Source organism: Dicentrarchus labrax, unplaced genomic scaffold, assembly GCF_905237075.1.
Source record: "Dicentrarchus labrax unplaced genomic scaffold, dlabrax2021, whole genome shotgun sequence".
Taxonomy (NCBI): domain Eukaryota; kingdom Metazoa; phylum Chordata; class Actinopteri; family Moronidae; genus Dicentrarchus; species Dicentrarchus labrax.
Window position 1 is genome coordinate 17,625,450 of NW_026136711.1, and position 20,687 is coordinate 17,646,136.

At 40.3% G+C, this 20,687-nt stretch overlaps 2 protein-coding genes across 2 annotated transcripts; both read left to right on the forward strand.

The window, feature by feature from the left end:
- The first annotated feature begins 698 nt into the window (after positions 1-698).
- prph (peripherin) lies at positions 699-7,720 on the forward strand. The gene is made up of 9 exons (XM_051416157.1): positions 699-1,356; positions 3,050-3,110; positions 3,632-3,727; positions 4,210-4,374; positions 4,460-4,585; positions 5,355-5,575; positions 5,945-5,997; positions 6,704-6,777; positions 6,930-7,720. The coding sequence occupies exons 1-9, from the start codon at positions 728-730 to the stop codon at positions 7,008-7,010; spliced, it is 1,506 nt and encodes a 501-aa protein (XP_051272117.1). The 5' UTR covers positions 699-727; the 3' UTR covers positions 7,011-7,720.
- A 789-nt stretch (positions 7,721-8,509) lies between these two features.
- On the forward strand, positions 8,510-18,659 carry timeless (timeless circadian clock). The gene is made up of 30 exons (XM_051416132.1): positions 8,510-8,651; positions 9,428-9,539; positions 9,656-9,809; positions 10,065-10,179; positions 10,363-10,425; positions 10,534-10,635; positions 10,767-10,922; positions 11,004-11,137; positions 11,474-11,561; positions 11,653-11,829; positions 12,330-12,547; positions 12,977-13,080; positions 13,221-13,390; positions 13,495-13,620; positions 13,774-13,925; positions 14,004-14,101; positions 14,189-14,306; positions 14,419-14,620; positions 14,713-14,852; positions 15,044-15,123; positions 15,249-15,372; positions 15,481-15,563; positions 15,704-15,858; positions 16,031-16,253; positions 16,428-16,496; positions 16,663-16,781; positions 16,929-17,217; positions 17,705-17,756; positions 17,870-17,940; positions 18,067-18,659. The coding sequence occupies exons 2-30, from the start codon at positions 9,458-9,460 to the stop codon at positions 18,195-18,197; spliced, it is 3,795 nt and encodes a 1,264-aa protein (XP_051272092.1). The 5' UTR covers positions 8,510-8,651; positions 9,428-9,457; the 3' UTR covers positions 18,198-18,659.
- Positions 18,660-20,687: the final 2,028 nt, after the last annotated feature.

The window sequence follows — 20,687 nt, forward strand, 5'->3', positions numbered from 1 at the left end:
TCTAAATGCGATCACTGATCTAGTGCATTTCAAAAAGATGGAATAACTGCAGAGTCATGGCTCTGCCCCAGACGCCCAGAATGTCAATAAAGTATTCCATTACTGTAAAAGGAGAGAGAGACAGAGAGACAGAGAGGAGAGGGGAAGGGAGACAGATGTAGGGGAGGGAAAAAGAATCAAATCAATGTATCCATGTGATTCAATTTAGGCCACAATTTCACAGTTTCTTATTGAGAACCAGGTAACTAAAACCATTGACGCTCACATTTGATAGTAAAGTTAAGGGCATTACACTAGCAGGAGTGAAATCATATAAAGTATATTGGAATCATATGGGGAAACAATCAAAAGTGGCTGACTAAGAACCAGTGGAAAGTGTCAGCGAGGGCATGATGGTGGGCGTGAGGAGACATCTTTAGTAATCAAAGCAGTAATGTGGAAGCTGTTCTGGCCTTGTGCCAAGTGCTCTGGTTAAAAGGGTGGAACTGTCGAGACAGACAGAGAGCAAGACAGAGCACACACGCACCGGAGCGTGAAAGCAAAGAGAGAGAGAGAGGCAGGGTCTATCTCTGAAAGGTAGGGAGTGGCCAAAGCTTGTATGCTGATGAGTGATTGAGAAAGGAAGGGTTCATGTGGGTGGGGTGATGAGAAATGAGGGAGGGGGCGGCGAGAGGATGATGGGATAGCCAGCTTGTGTGCATAAAAACCCCCGGCACTCTTCAGTCTGATGTCCTGTTGCCTCACGAGCATCTCCAAGCCTCCAGCTCTCCTTCTTTCCACAGCGATAAAGAACAGAACAAGACCAACCATGAGCCACTCTTCAATGCATACCTCCACTTCCTACAGGCGCACCTTTGGAAGCCCACACCCCATCCCCATGTCCTCTTACTCCCCTGTGTCCTCCCGAATGCCTATTTCTGGAGGACGCTATATGCGTTCAGTGTCACCTATGGTTGCATCTCGCTCCACCACCTACCAACAACAGCGTTCCCGCCCCACCACCCAAACCTCTCACATCTCCTACGAGAAGGTGGACTTCGGCCAGGCTGAAGCCATCAACCAGGAGTTCCTGACCACCCGCAGTAATGAGAAGGCTGAGCTGCAGGAGCTCAACGACCGCTTTGCCAGCTTCATCGAGAAGGTACGTTACCTGGAACAGCAGAATGGTGCACTGCAGCAGGAGCTCAACCAGTTCAAGGGCCAGCAGCAGCATGGTCAGCCCAACCGCGCCACTGACATGTTCCAGGAGGAGCTGAGGGAGATGCGGCGTCAAATGGACGCCATCGGAAAGGAGAGAGACCAGTACCAACTGGAGAGGGACAACCTGGCTGAAGACCTGGGCCTGATCAAGCAGAGGTTGGTACCAACATGATGAGAAAGAAAAGTATGATGCATGAAGACAGATAGTGATAGTAGAGAGAGGGTTAGTGCATGGCTGATAATGTGAGAAGGGTGAAGGATAAAGTGAAAAGCAGTAGTAGTAAGAAGAGGACATTTTTATGATTGTCTCTTAAAAATAACAGAACCATTACAGAGGATGTGTCTATAGAGAAAGTTGCATCCTTTTCAAGCAAACTGTATTGTCCTAACACAAATCAACAGTTTCCTCTCCTCTTCATTCATTCATTGTAATATAAGTTTAGCCATGGATGTGGGCCTCTACTTACCACCAATGCCACCATCACATCATTCATTGACACTGTAATAATATAGTGTACATGGCCCACTTCAAGCACACAGAAAGTGGAGAGTCCCCGGGGTGATGGTGGTGTAGGGCGTGGCACATCAGCACACATGGACATCACAGTACGGCAACATGATTCAGGACACTACACTGCATCTTGCGCATGACACTGTTTCTATGTATGCATGTAAATGTTTATTGAATGTCTTGTGTACTGGCAGGATTCAACATAAAGGAAAAGTGACCAAAGTGAAAACAGAAGCCAAATATAAGGAAGTGTTTGGCGATGAATGCTTCCCTTAAATGATAAAAACGTATTGACTTTTAGAAACATGCACACATTGAGATGAGTGGAGAAAGGGATGGATGGAGCAGACACAGGGTGGGGCTGACTGAGGGGCAGCAAGGGGAGAGAGAGGGGAAGTGGAAGAGGAAGAGAGGCTGGATATCAGGCGTGGTGAGAATAGCGTCAGGAAAAATCAATGTGACTCAATGACTCCATTAGGTGTGTTTTTCAGTGTCCCTCTGTACTGATGGGATGGTGCCAGAGACCCCATTAGGACAAAAGGACCCCTGTAACACAACATGAATTAAAGATGAGCAGGCAGGGCCCACTATGTGATGCTTTCCCCACTAATCTACTTTATGTCCAGTCCAGGCATGACTTCTGTCTGACAGGACAGACGGAGCTGGATTCAAATTCAGACATCGACCAGTCAGCCCAACAGTAAAAGATTGTTAGCAGAGAATGACAAAACTCGTGTTTTGTACATTGTAATATAATTCATGATGACTCACCACAGTGACTCATGAATTATAACTGAGTTTGCTAAAAAATTTCATTTTCATTTCATTTTGCTCGTTTTTGCAGGAGCATTAAATTACATTTAGGCTGAAGCCAATCCACAAATGTCCCAGTTTGCTGAAAAAGTGCAGTTTTTATATAGCTGCCCTGTAAATATCACTCCCATTATCCGAACAGTTTTTGTCCCATCAGTGTGTGCTAGCCAATATTAAAATGACCAGTTAAAATCTTTAAAGAGAGGGGAAGTGTGTATACATAACCTTATTGAGTGTGTGCAGACGACCTTATTGAACTGTAGAGAAACCACATTAGTTGAAAGGAGCAGCTGCTGATCCCACTGGGTGCACTCCCAAACCCTTTTTACAGGACAGTGAATTAACAAATTGATCCAGAAAGCTTTTTGCCAGCTGATGCCCTGGTGCAACCTTAGACAGGATGGGTGTTCTTCGACAAATCCATCACATTCTTCTCTTTACCCTTTTTGTAAAAAGGAGATTCTTGGAGCCGGGAGGAAATCTGTACATTGATTGAAATATTTTGTCAAACTCTTTGTCCTCAAGGTTGGAGGAAGAAACCCAGAAGAGGGCGGATGCTGAGAATAACCTGGTTGCCTTCCGTAAGGTAAACACTGGACCATGATTAGTGTATTGATAACAGTGTCCTCAGGCTCGGATAACAGGTCAAAATGGACAGTTTTGTTCCATCTCCAACACTATAAAATAGTTTCGCACTATTAGGACAGATTTCTACAATGTCATTGATCTAGGCTAATTTAAATATTTTCCCCCCAAGGTTGCCAATTATTTATACGAGTCAAACACTTTTACTCTTTTTCTCTTCAGATTGTTTTTTATTCTAAAAATGTGACTTATAACCTGAGGTTTACCTTTTTAAGAATTTCTATTAATAAAATTGTTGTACCATATAACAACCCTAAATATTTCTATACACTAAAGAGAACTTCTAATGACAATGTATTCACATAATCTGTAACATCAGTCGTTATATAACATACTCTCAATCATTTCAGCATATTGAAATGTCTCATTGAATATCTCAGAGACACTGTAATATAATTTTAGAATGATGACGTTGACACATTGTAATTATGGCAACATAAACTGTGTTTGTATGATTTCTAGGATGTGGACGATGCCACACTGTCCCGTTTGGAGCTGGAGAGGAAGATTGAGTCTCTGATGGATGAGATTGAATTCCTTAAGAAGCTCCATGATGAAGTAAGTGAGGCTACCTCCTCTGCACTTTTCCACCGTGCTTGCATGAATGGAAATGTTCTTTCTCTCAGGAGTCACCTATCACAATGTTATATAGAGACCGATAATGGAAATAGTATTTGTGGTAAACTAGTAGATTGACTGATTGCCTGCTGTGAGATCATCCCAGTGATTAGCTGACCAATAGAGGAAGAGATGCTGCAGAGAGTAATTTTATGTGACGCACTAGTCTGCTTCAACTTATTTTATACAGCTACTTTAAATTTCAATTTTAGATCTGTAGAGCAAGCTTATCTGTGAGAACAGGGGGCAATATCTACAAGGGAAGTGAGTCTCAAGAGAGAAAAGAAAAGATTATTTGAGTGCCGTCGACACAGAAGTTGGATGAAATGCAATGTTATGTGACTGTAATGAAGTGATGGTTCGTTAATTTAATTTTTGAAAATATATACTGACCATATTTGTCCATATTCTGGTATTATCAGGAAATCCAGGAAGTACAAGTGAGTGTCCAGACCCAGCAGCTGAAGATGGAGGTGGACAGCAGCGCTAGGCCCGACCTAACTGGTGCTCTTAGGGACATCAGGGCCCAGTATGAGACCATTGCCCTAAAGAACATGCAGGAGTCTGAGGAATGGTACAAGTCCAAGGTAGGCAGACATACACAGTGAGAGTCACACATGAATGCTGCAAACACAAATTAATCATTGTGTGTTTCATCTTTTGTTCCTGCAGTTTGCTGATTTGACTGAATCTGCAAAGCGCAACACTGATTCTCTGAGGCAGGCCAAGCAGGAGGCCAATGAGTCCAGGAGGCAGATTCAGTCTCTCAACTGTGAAATTGATGCACTGAAGAACACTGTGAGGCCCAACACCACCTGTTATTTGTCTATATTAATGTATATCATTATGTCCTCTTATTGCAGTGGTCCCCAGTCTTTTTCCTTAAGGGACCCTTTTTCTATCATTGAGTAAACAAAAGACCTCCTGACAAGACATATTTTATGGATATTTCATATTATATTCAATATATATCAATGACAGTACAGAAAAACTGATAAACTTAACAATTAACCTAAATAGTGAACGCAATAACTTACGGACTTCTGTGTAAAATGAGCGATTTGGACTCATTTTGAGCAGATTAAAACCGTACATACTGTGAATAGTGTGTTCAGGTCTTCACCGTGCCCTTATCCCGTAACCTTTTTTAAAGTGTAAATCTTAAATGTTAACCTAAACTTTAAAAAAACCATAGCTGGGTAAATTCAAATTCAAATTCAAATTCAAATTTTAAAACGATGCAAAAACTGCTGAATCATAAAAGCAAACTAGAAATATTATTAAGTGGGGATATACAGCTGCTCTATAAAACAAGCCCCGTCCCCATTCAAATCGTTTTGACCATTATAATTTACTATTTTCCCACAGTATCCAAAGAAGGGGCCCCAGTGATAAGACATTACACATGTGGTGGTGATTCTTTGTTTGTTGTTGCTAAATCAGATATCACCTAGCCCTATTGATAAATAAAAAATTCCATTTAGTTTTCTTCACAGAAATGAATGAAATGCCTTGATATACGCCTTTATATATTTTCAAAATGTTCTGCGCTGCTGTGTTGTTTCAGAATGAAGCTCTGCTGAGGCAGATGCGTGAAATGGAGGACCAGTTTGGTAATGAGATTGGCAACTACCAGGATAATGTAGGCAGACTGGAGGATGAGATCCGCCACCTGAAGGACGAGATGGCTCGCCATCTTCGGGAGTACCAGGACCTCCTCAATGTTAAAATGGCTCTGGACATCGAGATTGCTACTTATCGTAAGCTGCTGGAGGGGGAGGAGAGCAGGTGAGGGAGGACATACTGTGTTTCTGGTCCAAATTTATTATGTTTTTACATGATTATTATTATAATAATAATATTACTGTAGATTTCTCTCTAAAACCCTTTCTGAATGGCGTTGATGTTGGGGTGCTCCAGATAATCCAGTTTTATGTGAATATTAACTAATAGTACATCTATTGTGGATTTTCTTGTGTTATAACTATCTTTATGGAAGTTCTAACACAAGATGTTACGGTTTTGTTTCTTCCGTCTTTAATCTAAGTCAATTATAAACATCAGGGTAATTCATTTGCAAATCTAACCTCAAGTAAAGCAATTTACTTTTCATTACAAATTTGTTTATAACACCCAAATGTTATATTCTCTGTTCAGGATTACTGTTCCCATCCTCAATCTTGGCATGAGCAATCACTTTGGTGAGCGAGGTGAGTTATAGTTCTCTTTATCCAAGATCAAATATAACATGATTAACGTCTCAGGGATCACTTTACTGTTCAGTTAAAGAGCTGTGAGGTAGGAGGAGCCACTGGTTCTGGAAACGGTTTCCCCCATTCTCTATTCTCATTTCAGTTTTTTCGTCAAGCTATGTCTTCGATATTACTTAACAGAGAAACGCGGTACTCTCCTGGATAATGTAACCATGCTGTAGGTTTATCTTATAGCCTCATTTCTCATTTTTTTACTAAGAAATCATGTTGTGTCAGTTTGGTACAGGTGATGGCTTGAAAACTTAAATTCCCATGAGCCTCAGCCGCTGTTGCTATGGAGCAGAGACCTGAGTTGTAGCAAAATCAATTAATGTTTCATCATTGCATTGGAACAAAACATGGGGACGCAGTTGCTAAATGCATCCAGAATTGACCCAGAATCCAAAAGTAAAAGGATTTAAGCTTCAAATCGTATTGCCAATTTTCTGACTGATTTTTACTTCTGGAACCAGGGATCCAATGAAACAGCTCCTCACACGTTGCTGCTCTATATCTCTACAGCTTATCACGGTCCATTAACAACTTATACAACCTTTTAAGTGAATCTTAAACTAGGAATTCCTAAAAGCAAAAGTATTTTGTGAATGAAAATGTTTCTGATTGTAAAAAAATCTCATCAGTGATTTAATCTGACTCGTCACAGAATATGAACAAACTCCAAGCAGCATGAGCAAGAAGACTGTGGTCATAAAGACCGTTGAGACTAGAGATGGAGAGGTACAGTGATTTATATAAAAAATAACATGACACAATGCAAAATAACTAACTTGGTACTATTTGAAAGTGTGCAGAAACATTAGAGTTACATACATACATACATACATACATTTATTTATGAATTTGAACAAATGTGTTTCTTTTCACATCAGGTGGTGAAGGAATCCAGGAGGGAGAAGGAGAGAGACTCAGACCGCTCTGGTATAACCGATAAGGACGACAAGGACGAGTAGATAAAACCTGATTAGAAAATGTGAAGGCCAGAGCCATGAGGGAAAAAATACATAAAGAAAAAAAACTGGAAAAAAAACAAAAACAAACTCTGATCTATATAGTCCTCATTCCCAATAGTTATGTGTTTTATTGTCTAGCAAAGGGTCTCTCAGTATAGGTGCAATGTTGAATGAATTCCCTTAGACAGTGTCACTTTGGTGCTATTTAAGCAACTCAACTTTTGCTAAACACTTGTTGTGTCATCTGTAGGGCTAAGCAAAACCACTTTATTAACATACCACTTGAGGCCTTGATTTACAGTGCAATCCCGTGAAACCCTTAGACGACCACTCGTTTGTAGCAGAATATTAAACTACAGTCTAAAATAGGCAGTTTAACTGCAGGAGTTCAGTAGTTTGTGTTGTAGATATGACTTACTAACAAAACTTCAGACACTGCCCTTTGGTCAACCTACCTTAAAACACAAACTGAGAATAAATTATCCCATTTGCATTTGTTTTAGAAGCTTTGCTATCCTCTTATTGTGCAAACCAACAAAACACCCAAGATCTGGATAATTAATAAACATGTAATGCACAGGAGATGTTGACATTGACAATATGATAGTCACCAACTGAAAAGACTTGCTGAATGTGCTTCGCAATGCTGTGTGTATCTGACACAATTGATGAATGAATATGTAAGTGCAAATAAAATTAATTGGAGCAAATCTGTGTTTTCTGTCCTCATCACTCATTATGAATCCACTACAAGAGTGTTTTTACTAATGCCACCTATTCTGTAAGCTGTGTTTAAGAGCCAGTGTCTCGCCATAACCTGCTCTTTATGTCCAAGACAATCAGAATCAGTGGCAAAATATAACATGTGCAAGGAATTCCTATAGTATTTTTTTTTTTTTTTTTTTTTTTAGTATTAGTAGTACTTATTCTGGTTTGTTTACATCACATGGTTGATTAAAAAAAACTGTGTGCTTGTTTAGAAAATGTACAGTACCTTCACATGACCTCTCTTCTGGTTGTTAGATTCCCTCAGAGTTCTTCATCAGTGTTTTAGATGTTCATGTCTGCTAGTTTCAATGAAGGAGATGGTCGGCTTCAGTATGGGGACATAACATGGATAAACTGTATTTTAATAAACCTTTATAGAAAAGTAAACACGGTACAATTAGTACACCAAAGAATGCAAATTGTTATTTTTTTTTTAATGTTAAAGTAGGAGGAGCTCTTTGTACCTTTATATTGTAGCCCTAAGTAAAACCTCGCAGGCAACACTTTCAGCTCAAACTGCACCACTAAACTCTCAACACATGGTACATCCAGACGTTAATTATCGTTAAGCTCACCCTCTTTGCCTCAGCCTGTCACTGCCGTTGTATTGCTTTTGGTTAGTTTGGCGTTTGTTATGGAGGTAAAGCCGAGAATGAGCTGCCTGAAATACACAAATCAGGGCATAGCGTCATCAGCGGTGACGACATTCCACATCCGGTTCCTGCGTTTTTTGCTCTTGGCGCGAGACTTGTCCTCCGCACAGGACAGCAGGTTGTAAAGAAACATCGTCCTACTGATGGAAAACCTCCAGACTACATTTACCACCGGTTGTTGAACACGACACCTGTAGAGTAACAGCATTTAAACCACTTGGTAAGTTAGTCCGTGTTGTTTTTCTTTATCTAAACAGTGTCTCGAGTCTTTGCGCCGTCTGGCTGCTGTCAGCTGAAGCTAACTGGCTACATAACATTAGCAATAAGTGGAGAACTACTGTGCTTTGTCGATTAACAGTTAACTAAAGGCCGTGGCTAATATAAACCCTTAAATAGTTTACATATACCTCATAATAACAAGTTCGAGTTTGATCAGGTTAATTTGACAGGTAACGTTACCTGTCAGTAGTAAGCTGAAGATAACTAGAACTCAAACTGAAGATCTTCATCAATGTGACAGATGAGCCAGGTCAACATGTAACCCATTAGCAAATATTTATTGGATTGAGCTGTTCCTGAAGAATAACTATGGAGTCCATAGTAAACAAAAAACACAAGTTTGTCAACTACAGTTTTATTTTACAGCCCCAAAGTCACAATTTACCACAGGGTAGCTTTACAATTTGTACAACAATCAACACCCTTTGTCCTTCGTCCCAGGATTCCTAGGACGAACAGATACGCAATAGATTTGGACTGTACAGAACAAACCAACAAAATCACATTGTACAATTTGTGATATATGAAGATTAGAAAATATATGTGACAAATGTGGATCCAGGAGCACAAGGAATCAACTTAAGATGTCACCAACTGAGACTTATGAGCTCCTATCCACCATGGAGACGTTACGTTTTTGAGATACTCTGTTGATCTTGATCTGTTGGTCTTTCTGTATCCGACTGTATGACTGATTAGACTAAACCTTCACTTCAGGCTGGCTGATGGTGTGTGGATTTATTCAGAATGAATTGCGAGCTTTTGGCAACGTGCACTGCTCTGGGCTATCTGGAGGGAGACACCTACCATAAGGAAGCTGATTGCTTAGGTGAGTTGTTTTTAAGTTAGTTTTAATCAAAGGGAAGGGGAATATATTAATGTAATGGATTAGGGACAGAAAATAATTTGCTCCTGTCCCCTATCTCTTCTGTGCCTGTATTGCAGAGAGTGTAAAAGACTTGATCAGGTATTTACGGCATGAAGATGACTCCCGGGACGTCCGCCAGCAGCTGGGTGCAGGCCAGATCGTACAGAATGACCTTCTACCTATTATCATACAGCATGGACAAGACAAGGCCTTATTTGATGCCTGCATCAGGTAGAAACCATAACATAAAAGTTTTCTCTTGAACTTGAAATGTATGATATGGGCAAGACAAATAATCCTTTTGTTAATGTATCATAATGAGATAAAGGGGACGGTTGAAACACCAGTTCCAATATTGTGATACATTGTTGCTATATTTGTACTACGTAACATTATTGTATTAAATTTACATTAAAAAATAGATGGCTGTCGAAGTTGCTGAATAAGAAACTGTTGCTCATATGACTCTTGTCTGTTTTTTCTCAGGCTCATGGTCAACCTTACTCAGCCTGCCATGCTTTGCTTTGGTAAAGTCCCTGATGACCCCGTGTTTAGACATCACTTTTTGCAAGTGACGTCTCATTTACAAGCCTATAAAGAGGTACTGTGCTCTCAGAAAATGTAAGATGAAAAATGGTATTGTAGTTATACTATGTAATGACATTTATAGAGTGAATATGTATGGTTTGAATAGATTCTGGCATTAATTTACCCGTAATTAATGTCTAAAAGTATTGTATTGTATAATAATTATTGCTTTTATGTCTTCTGCTATTACTTTCAGGCATTTGCCAGTGAGAAAGTGTTTGGCATTTTAAGCGAGATATTATACAACCTTCTACAACTGGTGAGTGCTAAAAAACCTCACCTGTTTCCTACCTTATATCAGTAAAAAAGGTTCTGTTTCTCCGTATGTTTCTTCCTGTCTATACCTACTCACTTTCCTCTCTTTCAGGACTGGGAGCAGAGACAGGAGGAGGATAACCTGCTGATAGAGAGGATCCTACTGCTGGTCAGGAATGTGCTTCATGTACCTGCAGATCCCTGTGAAGAGAAGGTTGGCCTGAATGAATACCAATGTGATCATATAGGAGGCAGAGCTAAATCCGTCCTATGTTGGACTTTATAAAGCTCTTTCCTTTACCCTTCATCTCACTTGTACTCTTCCCTAATCTCTATCTCCTGTAGAAAGTGGATGATGACGCCAGCATCCATGATAGGCTGCTGTGGGCCATTCACATGAGCGGCTTCGATGACCTGGTCAAGTTCCTGGCATCAGCCCAGAGTGAGCAGCAGTGGAGTATGCATGTGCTGGAAATAATCTCCCTCATGTTCAGAGACCAGGTGAGACTAAAGAACTCTTTGCAGGTGCACGTCTAGATCTCCGGCTGTTCTGTGTTTGAGATCTTTTTCTTTCCTTTACAGACGCCGGAAGCGCTGGTGAGCGCCGGTCAGGCTCGTTCGGCTGAAGAGAAGCAGAGAGACTCTCAGGAGTTGGAGGCACTGAGGCAGAAGGAGCATGCAGCGAAACGTTCTCGCACATTTCAAAGAGGAACCAGGTACCATGTAGCTGATACACAGTCACCACTTAAAAAACTGCTTCAGTAATATTAGGGTTAGGGTTATAATTTAAACCTCTAAAAGCCTACACAATTCACTGGCTGCATTTTTGCATTACATTGGAACCACAAATGTTGATTCCAGAGACAAAATGTGTTTTTATTCTTCCCATCTTTGTCATAAAACCACTGTGGTATTTATGAGAAGCATTTGTTTCAATTAGATATAAATTGAGGGAAACAAACTTCAATGGCTTATTTGAAGTACTGCAGCTTTATATAAATATATGCTCTTTTCTTTTTGTCTGTGTGTGTGCACTGATGTTTTTCTTTCAGACACTCTCGCTTTGGAGGCTCCTATGTCATTCAAGGCCTTAAGTCGATTGGGGACAAAGATGTGATTTATCACAGAAACATTCATGATGTGAGTCATTAACTCTTGCAGCTCATCTGTGATACAAAGCAGTCGTATGGTATACAAATCTTCTAAAAGTTTTTTTTCTCTTGTTTTTCAGTTCAAAAATTATACCCACGACGTAGGCAAAGCAGTGAGACGTGTTCCCAAAAAGAATCGACAGGCTCAGGAATGTAAGGACAAACGTCGTTCAGCCTTAAATGTTCGACTCTTCCTGCGAGAGTTTTGTGTGGACTTCCTGGAGAACTGCTACAATCGCCTCATGTACCTTGTCAAGGTCAGCTGCTGTGACATTAATGACTTCTTTTTTCTAGCACAGACTCACAAACCCACCTTAATAAGGACTCTGTTTGTTGAGCAGTATACAAATATAAAATAGGACGCCACCATACTATCATCAGATACTTACAGCACTGTCATTATTAAATCTGTTCATAACATATTTTATTCAGAATATGCATTAAAGAAGCCAAAGATGTAGAAAAGTAAAAAAAGTAAACTTTACAGGATGCTAGAATACTTTAATCAATATGATGTGGACCCACAGAAAGAGCAAACAAAAACATTGTGGTCCATTTGCTGTTGTGGACGAACTGAGATAGAATTCCTTTTATAAAATTACATTACATAAAATCCTTTTAAAGAGGATGTTTGGTATGTTTATGTGTAATAGGTGACTAACAAGTGAATCATTCTTTAATCACTGTGTACATTTGTTGATGATCATGTTATAAAACTAACAAAACTCTTAACAACATACTTCCTTGTCTCCTCTAGGAAAGTCTAATTCGAGAGCAAACTCAGCAACATGACGAGACGTACTACCTGTGGGCGCTCAGCTTTTTCATGGCCTTCAACCGGGGAAATGGTTTCCGTGCTGACTTAGTTTCTGAGACCATGTCCATCCGCGCTTTCCATTTTATTGAGCGCAATATCACCAACTACTATGAGATGATTCTCACTGACCGCAAAGAGGCAACGTCCTGGTCCCGCAGGTAAGCAGATCATTCTGAAGTGGGTTACTTGAAAGATTTTAAAACTGTGCGTTGGTCCCAGGCTGATTATCAGAATCAGAATCAGAAATACTTTAATAATCCGAGGGGTAAATTACTTATCTTACATATACTCCAATAATATATATTTATATTAAGATTTAAAATGTACAGTTTAAAGTCACACTTTCAAATGTGCAAAATGGCAAGTGTAAGTGACCATATGTACAGTGACCATGTGCAGTTTCTGATTGTCTGTGTTTGAGGTTAGATTACAGAGAGGGGGTGTCTGACTCTCTGAGGGAGGTGTTGTAGAGTTTGATGACCACAGGCAGGAATGATTTCCTGTGGTGCTCTGTGGTGTATCTGGGTGAGAGGAGTCTTCTGCTGAAGGTGCTCATCTGCTCTCATCATATCACTTGTTCTTTCTAGGATGCACCTGGCTCTAAAGGCGTATCAGGAACTGCTGCTAACTGTGAACGAGATGGACCGCTCACAGGATGAAAGCATCCGTCACAGTTCCAACGTTATTAAAAGTAAGACACTAACAACTCCTGTTCAGATAGTGCCTTGTCAGATATTACATTTGAATAACAGCCATTTGTCTTAAACATAAAAAAGGGTTGCATGTGATTGTAGTTCAGATTTGCCTCATCTCTTTACCTTCATCTTCTAGGTAACATATTTTACCTGATGGAATACAGGGAGATTTTCCTGACCTTGCTGAGGAAGTTTGATGAAACCAAACAGCCTCACTCCTACCTCAAAGACTTGGTGGAGTCAACTCATCTCTTCTTGCGCATGTTAGAGCGCTTCTGCAAAGGTCGCAGAAACTTGATCGTTCAGGTAAGGTCTTGTGCTGTATTTGTAGTGTGTGTAAGTTCTTGTCATGGGTACCTTTTTATTAAAATATATTGATATATTGATATCTCACTTTGCTAACTCTGCAGAAGAAGAAGGTGAAGCGGAGAAGGTCTCGAGGTGACAAAAAGCCCTCAGCTGCAGAAACTAGTCCCGAAGCGCTAGCAGAAACCTGGAAGATTGTGGAGGAAGAGCTGAAGACTGCAGGGTTTCAGGTCAGTGTGAGAATAAACCTCAAGGGGGGAGCAGAGAGCATTTATTGTTAAAGGGCAGAGTAGTAGTGCATAAGAACATTTGGCTTCGAAGAGCTTCTCTAAAGGGCAAAATTTACCAACACTGAATTCCACCTCTTTGTCTTCCGTGTGCAGCTGTCAGAATCTTTAATGGAAAGCATCGTGCCATTCGACGCCACATCTGAAACTCCACTTGAAGAGCAGCGGACTGAAGCCATGGTGCGGGTGCAGGACTCACTGCTGGCTCGACTGGGACCAGAAGCGCTGGGTCTACTGCGGGCTGCCAGGTCAGAAAGACTCAACCCCTCAGACTAATGACACATGTTGAGTTATTTAAGTATTTACCATCTTCTTGTCGTACTCAGGGAGGTGTGGCCAGAGGGGGATGTGTTTGGTTCAGCTGATGTGGAGCCTGAAGAGGAACTGGAACTCCTTAAGCAGATCCTGCATGCCACCCTGCCAAGTAAGTTTAAAAAAAAAAAAATGTATACTTGTGTTACCGTTTGCATCACAGCATCTGTGCAGCACTCAAACTTTTTTTTAATTTCAGGGTCATCTCCTTCAGAGCCTGTTGTAGAAGATGAGGATGATGCAGAGTTAGAAGAGGAAGAGTTTGAGTCTGTCCAGGTTTCTGAAAGAGAGTTCAACTTTCTAGACTTCATCAAGAAGTGAGTAAAACCGTTATTGTAACGTTCAGGACATTAACCTACCACTACTTTCCAAATGGTACTTTTGTGATATTCCTAAATGGACATGTTACCCTTCTCTCACCCTTGACAGGTTTGCCAGCCCCAATATTATGCGTCCATACCTCCTCTTATTAAGATCATACTCAAAAAACACACCTCACACAAACCACTGCATCGCTCGAATGCTGCACCGCGTGGCTGTCGACCTCAAAATGGATGCCCTGCTTTTCCAGCTGTCAGTCTTCAACCTTTTCAACAAGATCCTGAGCGACCCTGCCGCAGCTGCTTACAAGGTACAGTAAAAACAAGAGGAAAACATTCTGCTGTGATATAAGGTCAGCTGTAGATTAGATACAACAGCTTACCTTTATTTTCTCTTTTACAGGAACTGGTGACCTTTGCCAAGTATGTGCTGAACCATTTCTTTTCACTGGCAGCACAAAACGACAAGGCATATGTTGAACTGCTGTTCTGGAAAAATGTGGGGGCTGCACGTGAGATGACTGAAGGCTACAGCAAAGAAGGGTTGGTGCTCCTTTTGTTTTGTATTTCTCTAGTGTTTGTCTATCATTGTGGGTCACGTAAAGCGAAAATATGGACTTGTGTAAAATTGTACGGCATTATCATTTACAAAACATGGCATTTATATTTATTACAAAATAGCAACATTTTTGTTCTGCAATTTGAAATATTGCATCTCATCCTAAATATGTCAGAGAGGGAAAAAAACCAACATGGACTGAAGAGGAGGAAGAGGAGTTGCGCAAGCTCTATGAAGAGCATCGTCATTCTGAAGGTCTGTTTCTTTTTGTGTTTTTGTTTTGCACGTCTTTTCTCTTGGTTGTATTATAACTTACTAGATGCAGTTTCACACTATGTACTATGTAGATTCTTACATTGACTGCTGATCCCTGTGTTTAGTGCCAGATATAGTGGAGACTCTGCTGCCATTACTCAGCAACAGCAGTCGCCCTCGGCGCCAGGTGGTGATGCAGCTGGTCCACATGGGTCTGGTGGACAATGCTAAAGAGCTGAAGAAACAGAAGTATGTACTCAGGACAGAATGAGTAATGTATTCATGTGAACAGGCTCTATACATTGCACATCTTAAGAAACCTTAGTTAAAGAGTTATTTTGTTTTCTTTTACAAAAGGAAAGGTACTCAGATTGTTCTTTGGACCGAGGAGCAGGAGCAGGAGCTGGAGATGCTCTACGAGGAGTACAAAGACTCTGACGGTACCGTTGCTATCATTGTGTAGTGCATGAGAGGAAAACAAAGCTGCATTTCATTCCCTGTCCTTGTACAACAGTAGTATCAGTAACACTTCACTGTTTGTGTGGCAGCTCTCTTAAGTGATAAAACTGTATTTTCTCAGATGTGCTGGGTAACATCCTGAAGAAGGTCACAGCCAAGCGGTCCCGCGCACGTGTGGTGGACAAGCTCCTCAGTATGGGGTTGGTGTCTGAGAGACGTGAGCTTTACAAGAGAAGGAGTCGCAGTGCAAAAGGAAAGAGCGCTGGAAAAGGAATGGTAAAGTTATTTTAGAAGTACTTTCATCTTTTACAATAACAATAAGGACCACATTAAGAAAATTAAAACAATTATGCATCTAAAACAGAAATAATTATACATCGTATGCATGATAAATTATATTTCAAGAAATGGTGTTTCTACAATAAAGGTCCTTGTTTTTCTGCCACAGACTGAAGAGGAGTTCCTAGAAGGACTAACACAAGGTTACCCAGATGATTCCGTGGACCGAGATGATGAAGACGAGGGAGACGATGAGTGTGAAGAGAGCGAGGAAGAGGAAGATCAAGAACAGGAAAAATCACAAAATGGAGGAAGGAGGAGCCAAGGTCTGCACTCCCCAGTAGAGAGGAGAGCTGATGTAGGCACCATGGTGCTTAGTCTACAACAGGAAGGTGAGACACGTTCAAAGAAGTATCAAACTCGTTTTGTTAGATTAAATCAAAGAAATGAACCGCAAAAAATAAATACAGAGACACTGGTGGCCTTGTTTGAAAAAGTTTATATTTAAGACTACAAGAATGAAATATTCTTACATTATGATCTGTTTTTTTGTTTTTCTATAACAGGCCTGTCTGGACCCATGTTGTGGCTACAGAACTGTCTAAACAAAACCGCTGAGGACCGTAAAAAAGATGGTAAGATCAACTTTCAAACAAAAATGCTGTATTTAAAACATTTTATTTATGTATTTGTCTATTGGAAGTGGTTTTAGCTCTCAGCAAAGTTACAGTGTGTGTGAAAAACATATTCTGATTACCGTTGTTAGTTCTGTTAATAACATTGTTGTGGTCTATTCACCAGGTTTGTCCCAGGCTGTGCCACTTGTTCCTCTGACAGAAGAAAATGAAGATGCCATGGACAACAAGAGTTTCCGAAAGCTGCTGCGCAAACTGGGAATTAGAGGACCTGCAAATGAACAGGTATGCGTGTGTGTCTGTGTTTTTTAACATAATTTCACCTCAATACAAAATAATGATGTATTATGTTTAAATGATTGATTAAACACCTGATGGTAAATTACTCTATAGCTTTAACTTTAATTGTATCTTTCACTGTTTTGTAACCAGGAGATCTTCTGGAGGATCCCAGCAAACATCACTCCATCCCAGCTCCACAGTGCAGCTGCAGCTCTTAGTCCAAGAGAGGATGAACCTAAAGAAGACCAGGAGGAAGATGACTCCAGGGATCCAACTGGAGAATCTCAGGGGAATGAGGAGAAGGAGGAGGAGGAGGAGGAGAAGGAGAAGGAGGAGAAGGAGAAGGAGAAGGAGGTGGTCTCAGGTGAACAGAGAGTTCAGGCTCTGAGAGCTCTTCTTCTCTCACGCAAGAGGAAGCACCACACCTCAGAGCACACAGGTATGTGTGGGAGTTTCATGTTCTGTACGTTGTCTCAGATGACAGCAGTTAATTACAGTTCTGTCACGTAGGTCAGGGTTAAGTTACATGGTTCACATAAAACGTGCCTCTATAATAGCTTGTGTTGGCTAATCTAGTGTAAATGTAAAAAGTCCATGTTTGTCCTTTAGCATCCTGAGAAATGCAACAGGAATCCACTGCAATGGTGATGTTCTTACATGGAAAAGTGTAATATAATTTTGTTTGTAAATCTCAGAATGCTGGATAAACCAAGAGCAATATTAAGATTTATCTGGTATGTCGGTTTAAAAAAAGTAGTTAAAAACTACTTTTGAAGCGAGACGGGAAGCCACTGGAGGCCAGTGTGAAACTAGGTGTTAGCCTTTAAGATGCAGCATTGTACACCAGTTGGCTTAAATCTATTACTAATCAAAGATAAGGATTAAGATAACATTGTTTATAATATTGAACTTTTTGTTGTTTTTAGCTCCTGTGTCAGATGTCACTCCTACTGAGGATACAGACAGTACAATGGAGAGGTGAGGTATCACCCTGCGTTTTTTGTTAATCCGTTAAGCCAAACCACAGCTGAGAAATGTCTATTTTTAATTCTAAATACTCCTACCTCTTAATCTATTCCTGTTTACATCAGGTCCCAGGAGAAGACCTCAACTAAAAGAAGCAGAAACCGAGTGTTGGATGACGATGATGATGAGGAGAATGGTATTGTACTGTTGGAAATTAGTGTTTTAAAGTGTTTGTTTGATAAAATAACTGGGCACACAGCCAAAAAGGTTTAAACATGGCTGAACTGCAGCATTTTGGCTGAACACATTTCTGTCTTCACAGAGGACGACTCTACCACTGCAGTGGATATGGACACCAACGGTGATGCGGATTCAGACAGAGAGGATATCTCTGCTCCTGTGAAGCGCAGACGGAAGATGGTCTTAATTGATGAAGAGGATGATGAGGATTAGTGACTTTCTTTAATGGACTATAAAAGACTGCAGACAAGGGAGACATAAAATGTAGATACAGCCCTCTGGAGGTCTGCAGTCCAGAGAGCGGAAACTCTATTAACGGATATTAAAGACCAAACAACCCAAAGAAACAGGCCCTTAGACCTGCCCCTGTGGATACATAGATTATTGTTAAGCTATTTCAGTTTGTTATGTCTTTGGTAAGAAATTAAATAAATAATAGTCTTTGCATTCACATCATAGACCTACAGATATTACCGTCTGAGAAAAGTTTTGCATCACACAACTGTTTATAACGCAGTAATTTTGTTTGTATGAAACCTGTAGGTTGATCAGCTCATTGTTATGATAAAAAAAATGCATCTGTTTGTACTCTTTTGTACTTTTCAGTCATTTCCAAAGTTGTCTTCAGAGTAAAATTCACGCCTACTTGTTAATAAAAAAAAGCACTGCTGTCAAGATAGTGGCTCACTGGTGGCTTTTTTGTTTTGTCACTTTGTTGCAGTGCATCATTTTAAACACTAGAGGGCACATAAATGTTGAACTGTTATCTGTGTGAATAAGTTCAAGAATTACTTGAATATGTAGAATATTCACTCATTTGAACTGTTGAATCTATTGTATATCTCTTTTAAAAAAAATAGTATTCAATACTGTACCTCTGCAGTGAGTGAGGACAGGCCCAATGACAACAGGGACAGATGAAAATCTCAGTCTTAATTGTAAAAAAGGGACATTAATTTCTTGATTGAGCTTTCTTCAGCACAGGGACCCTGCGTATGTCTGCAGTTGCTGCCTGTAGTCATCCCTGTTTTGCAGCTGTGTTGGAGGTGGTCTCTTGTCCTTACATCTGGACCATGTTAGTAACTTCCTGTCGCAGCATCTGCTCTGCCCCCAACCCTCGGAGCCAGAAACAGACCTGACAATCCACTGATACTGCTGCGAGTTAAACATGTGAGCACAACGGTGGGTGTAGTTCATGAAGCTAAGAGGTTAAAGGTATATCACTTCCTCTGCACAGAGATGTGTCTTATATGTCTCGGTGTATCAACCGGTCTTAGACAGTGTGTATATTAAATATACGGGGATGACGCATTGTTTTGTAACCAGAACATGAAAGAAAACGCCAGGAGGCTTTGTTGCATAAATGTTAGTAACAGATGTGTTATACAGTCATTAAATCATGCAGACTTTCAGTAAATAGAATCCATGCTTGTGTTAGTGAAAATGAAGACCTGACGTTTAAATTAAAAGCTACATAAATCAGGGAACTTCAATTACTCTCACTGAAAGTATGTGTTTATGTTGTTAACCCCTGTAAAGGCTGTAGAAGGGCTGTGTAGTGATTCTCCTGCTGTAGGTCGCCTTATGCCTCAGTCTAATGCGTAGGTAAATTCTCAGGGAAATATTCTCGTCTGTTCAGTTTTGTTAGTGGGTGGAGAAAAGCTACCTGATTTGTTTGTCACCTCATTTCCCCAGAACTCGCTTGGATCTCAACTGAGCTTTATGTCGCAATAAGAGGAACCTAGTCTTTACCTTACTAATACCTGGTTTCATGTGTGTGTTGTTCATATGGGTGTACTACTCAAAGTCTTTAAGATGGTGTTTTGCCTTTGCTTTGTTGGATTCTGTGCATGTTAAATACATTAGTTGTGATTCAGACTTTTCAGATTTATATTTTCACCAGAAAGGACAAAACAGCATTTTTAAAAGAACATGAGTAAACAATAATGAGTTCAGTTCTTCACTTTGATCAACTTAGTGTATTTTATTCTCAGCGGTATAGTCAAACATTCGTCCTTTCCTAAATCCTGCATTGAAAGGTCTTACGTCGAATAATGTGCCAATAAATGACCAAGTTACTGAGATATTTAAAGGCACGTAAATGTGGAACCTTGGAGCCCTGTCGAAGTAATAATCTGTTTCAGTTTAAAGAAGTAAACAATGATACCCTGTGGGTGTAGTTGTTGAATTTATAGTGTGGTAGCCATACTGTTTGCTAAGATCGTAGTTATAAATAAGATCCTGACTCTGCCACACACACACACACACACACAACCACCTCCACCTCCTCCTCCGGCAGACCCTGTGGTGAGAATGAAGTGCTCATACAGTCCCAGCATTCAGCTGTAGCTCATTCTCTCTGCATGCACGAACACAATCCACAGGGTCCTGTGACAACAGTTGTTACCCTCTGGACACCACAAATTCCTCCTAACCCTCAATGTGTCACTGCATGAATACAGAAAGGAGAGGAGCATGAATAAGCATGAAGTATATACAACCTGTCTGTCTTCACATGTAAGTCACTGTCTTATTGGAGCTCATAAAGGGTTGGATAGGCGGTTTTTATACTTTAAATATAATTTATTTATTGTTGCTTTTTGGATCAATTATAAGCCATTAATTAGGACAATAATAATAATTAGAGGTTAATGAGTGTCATCAAGTCTACACAGTTACAAATGTAAAGCAGGTTTGTCACTT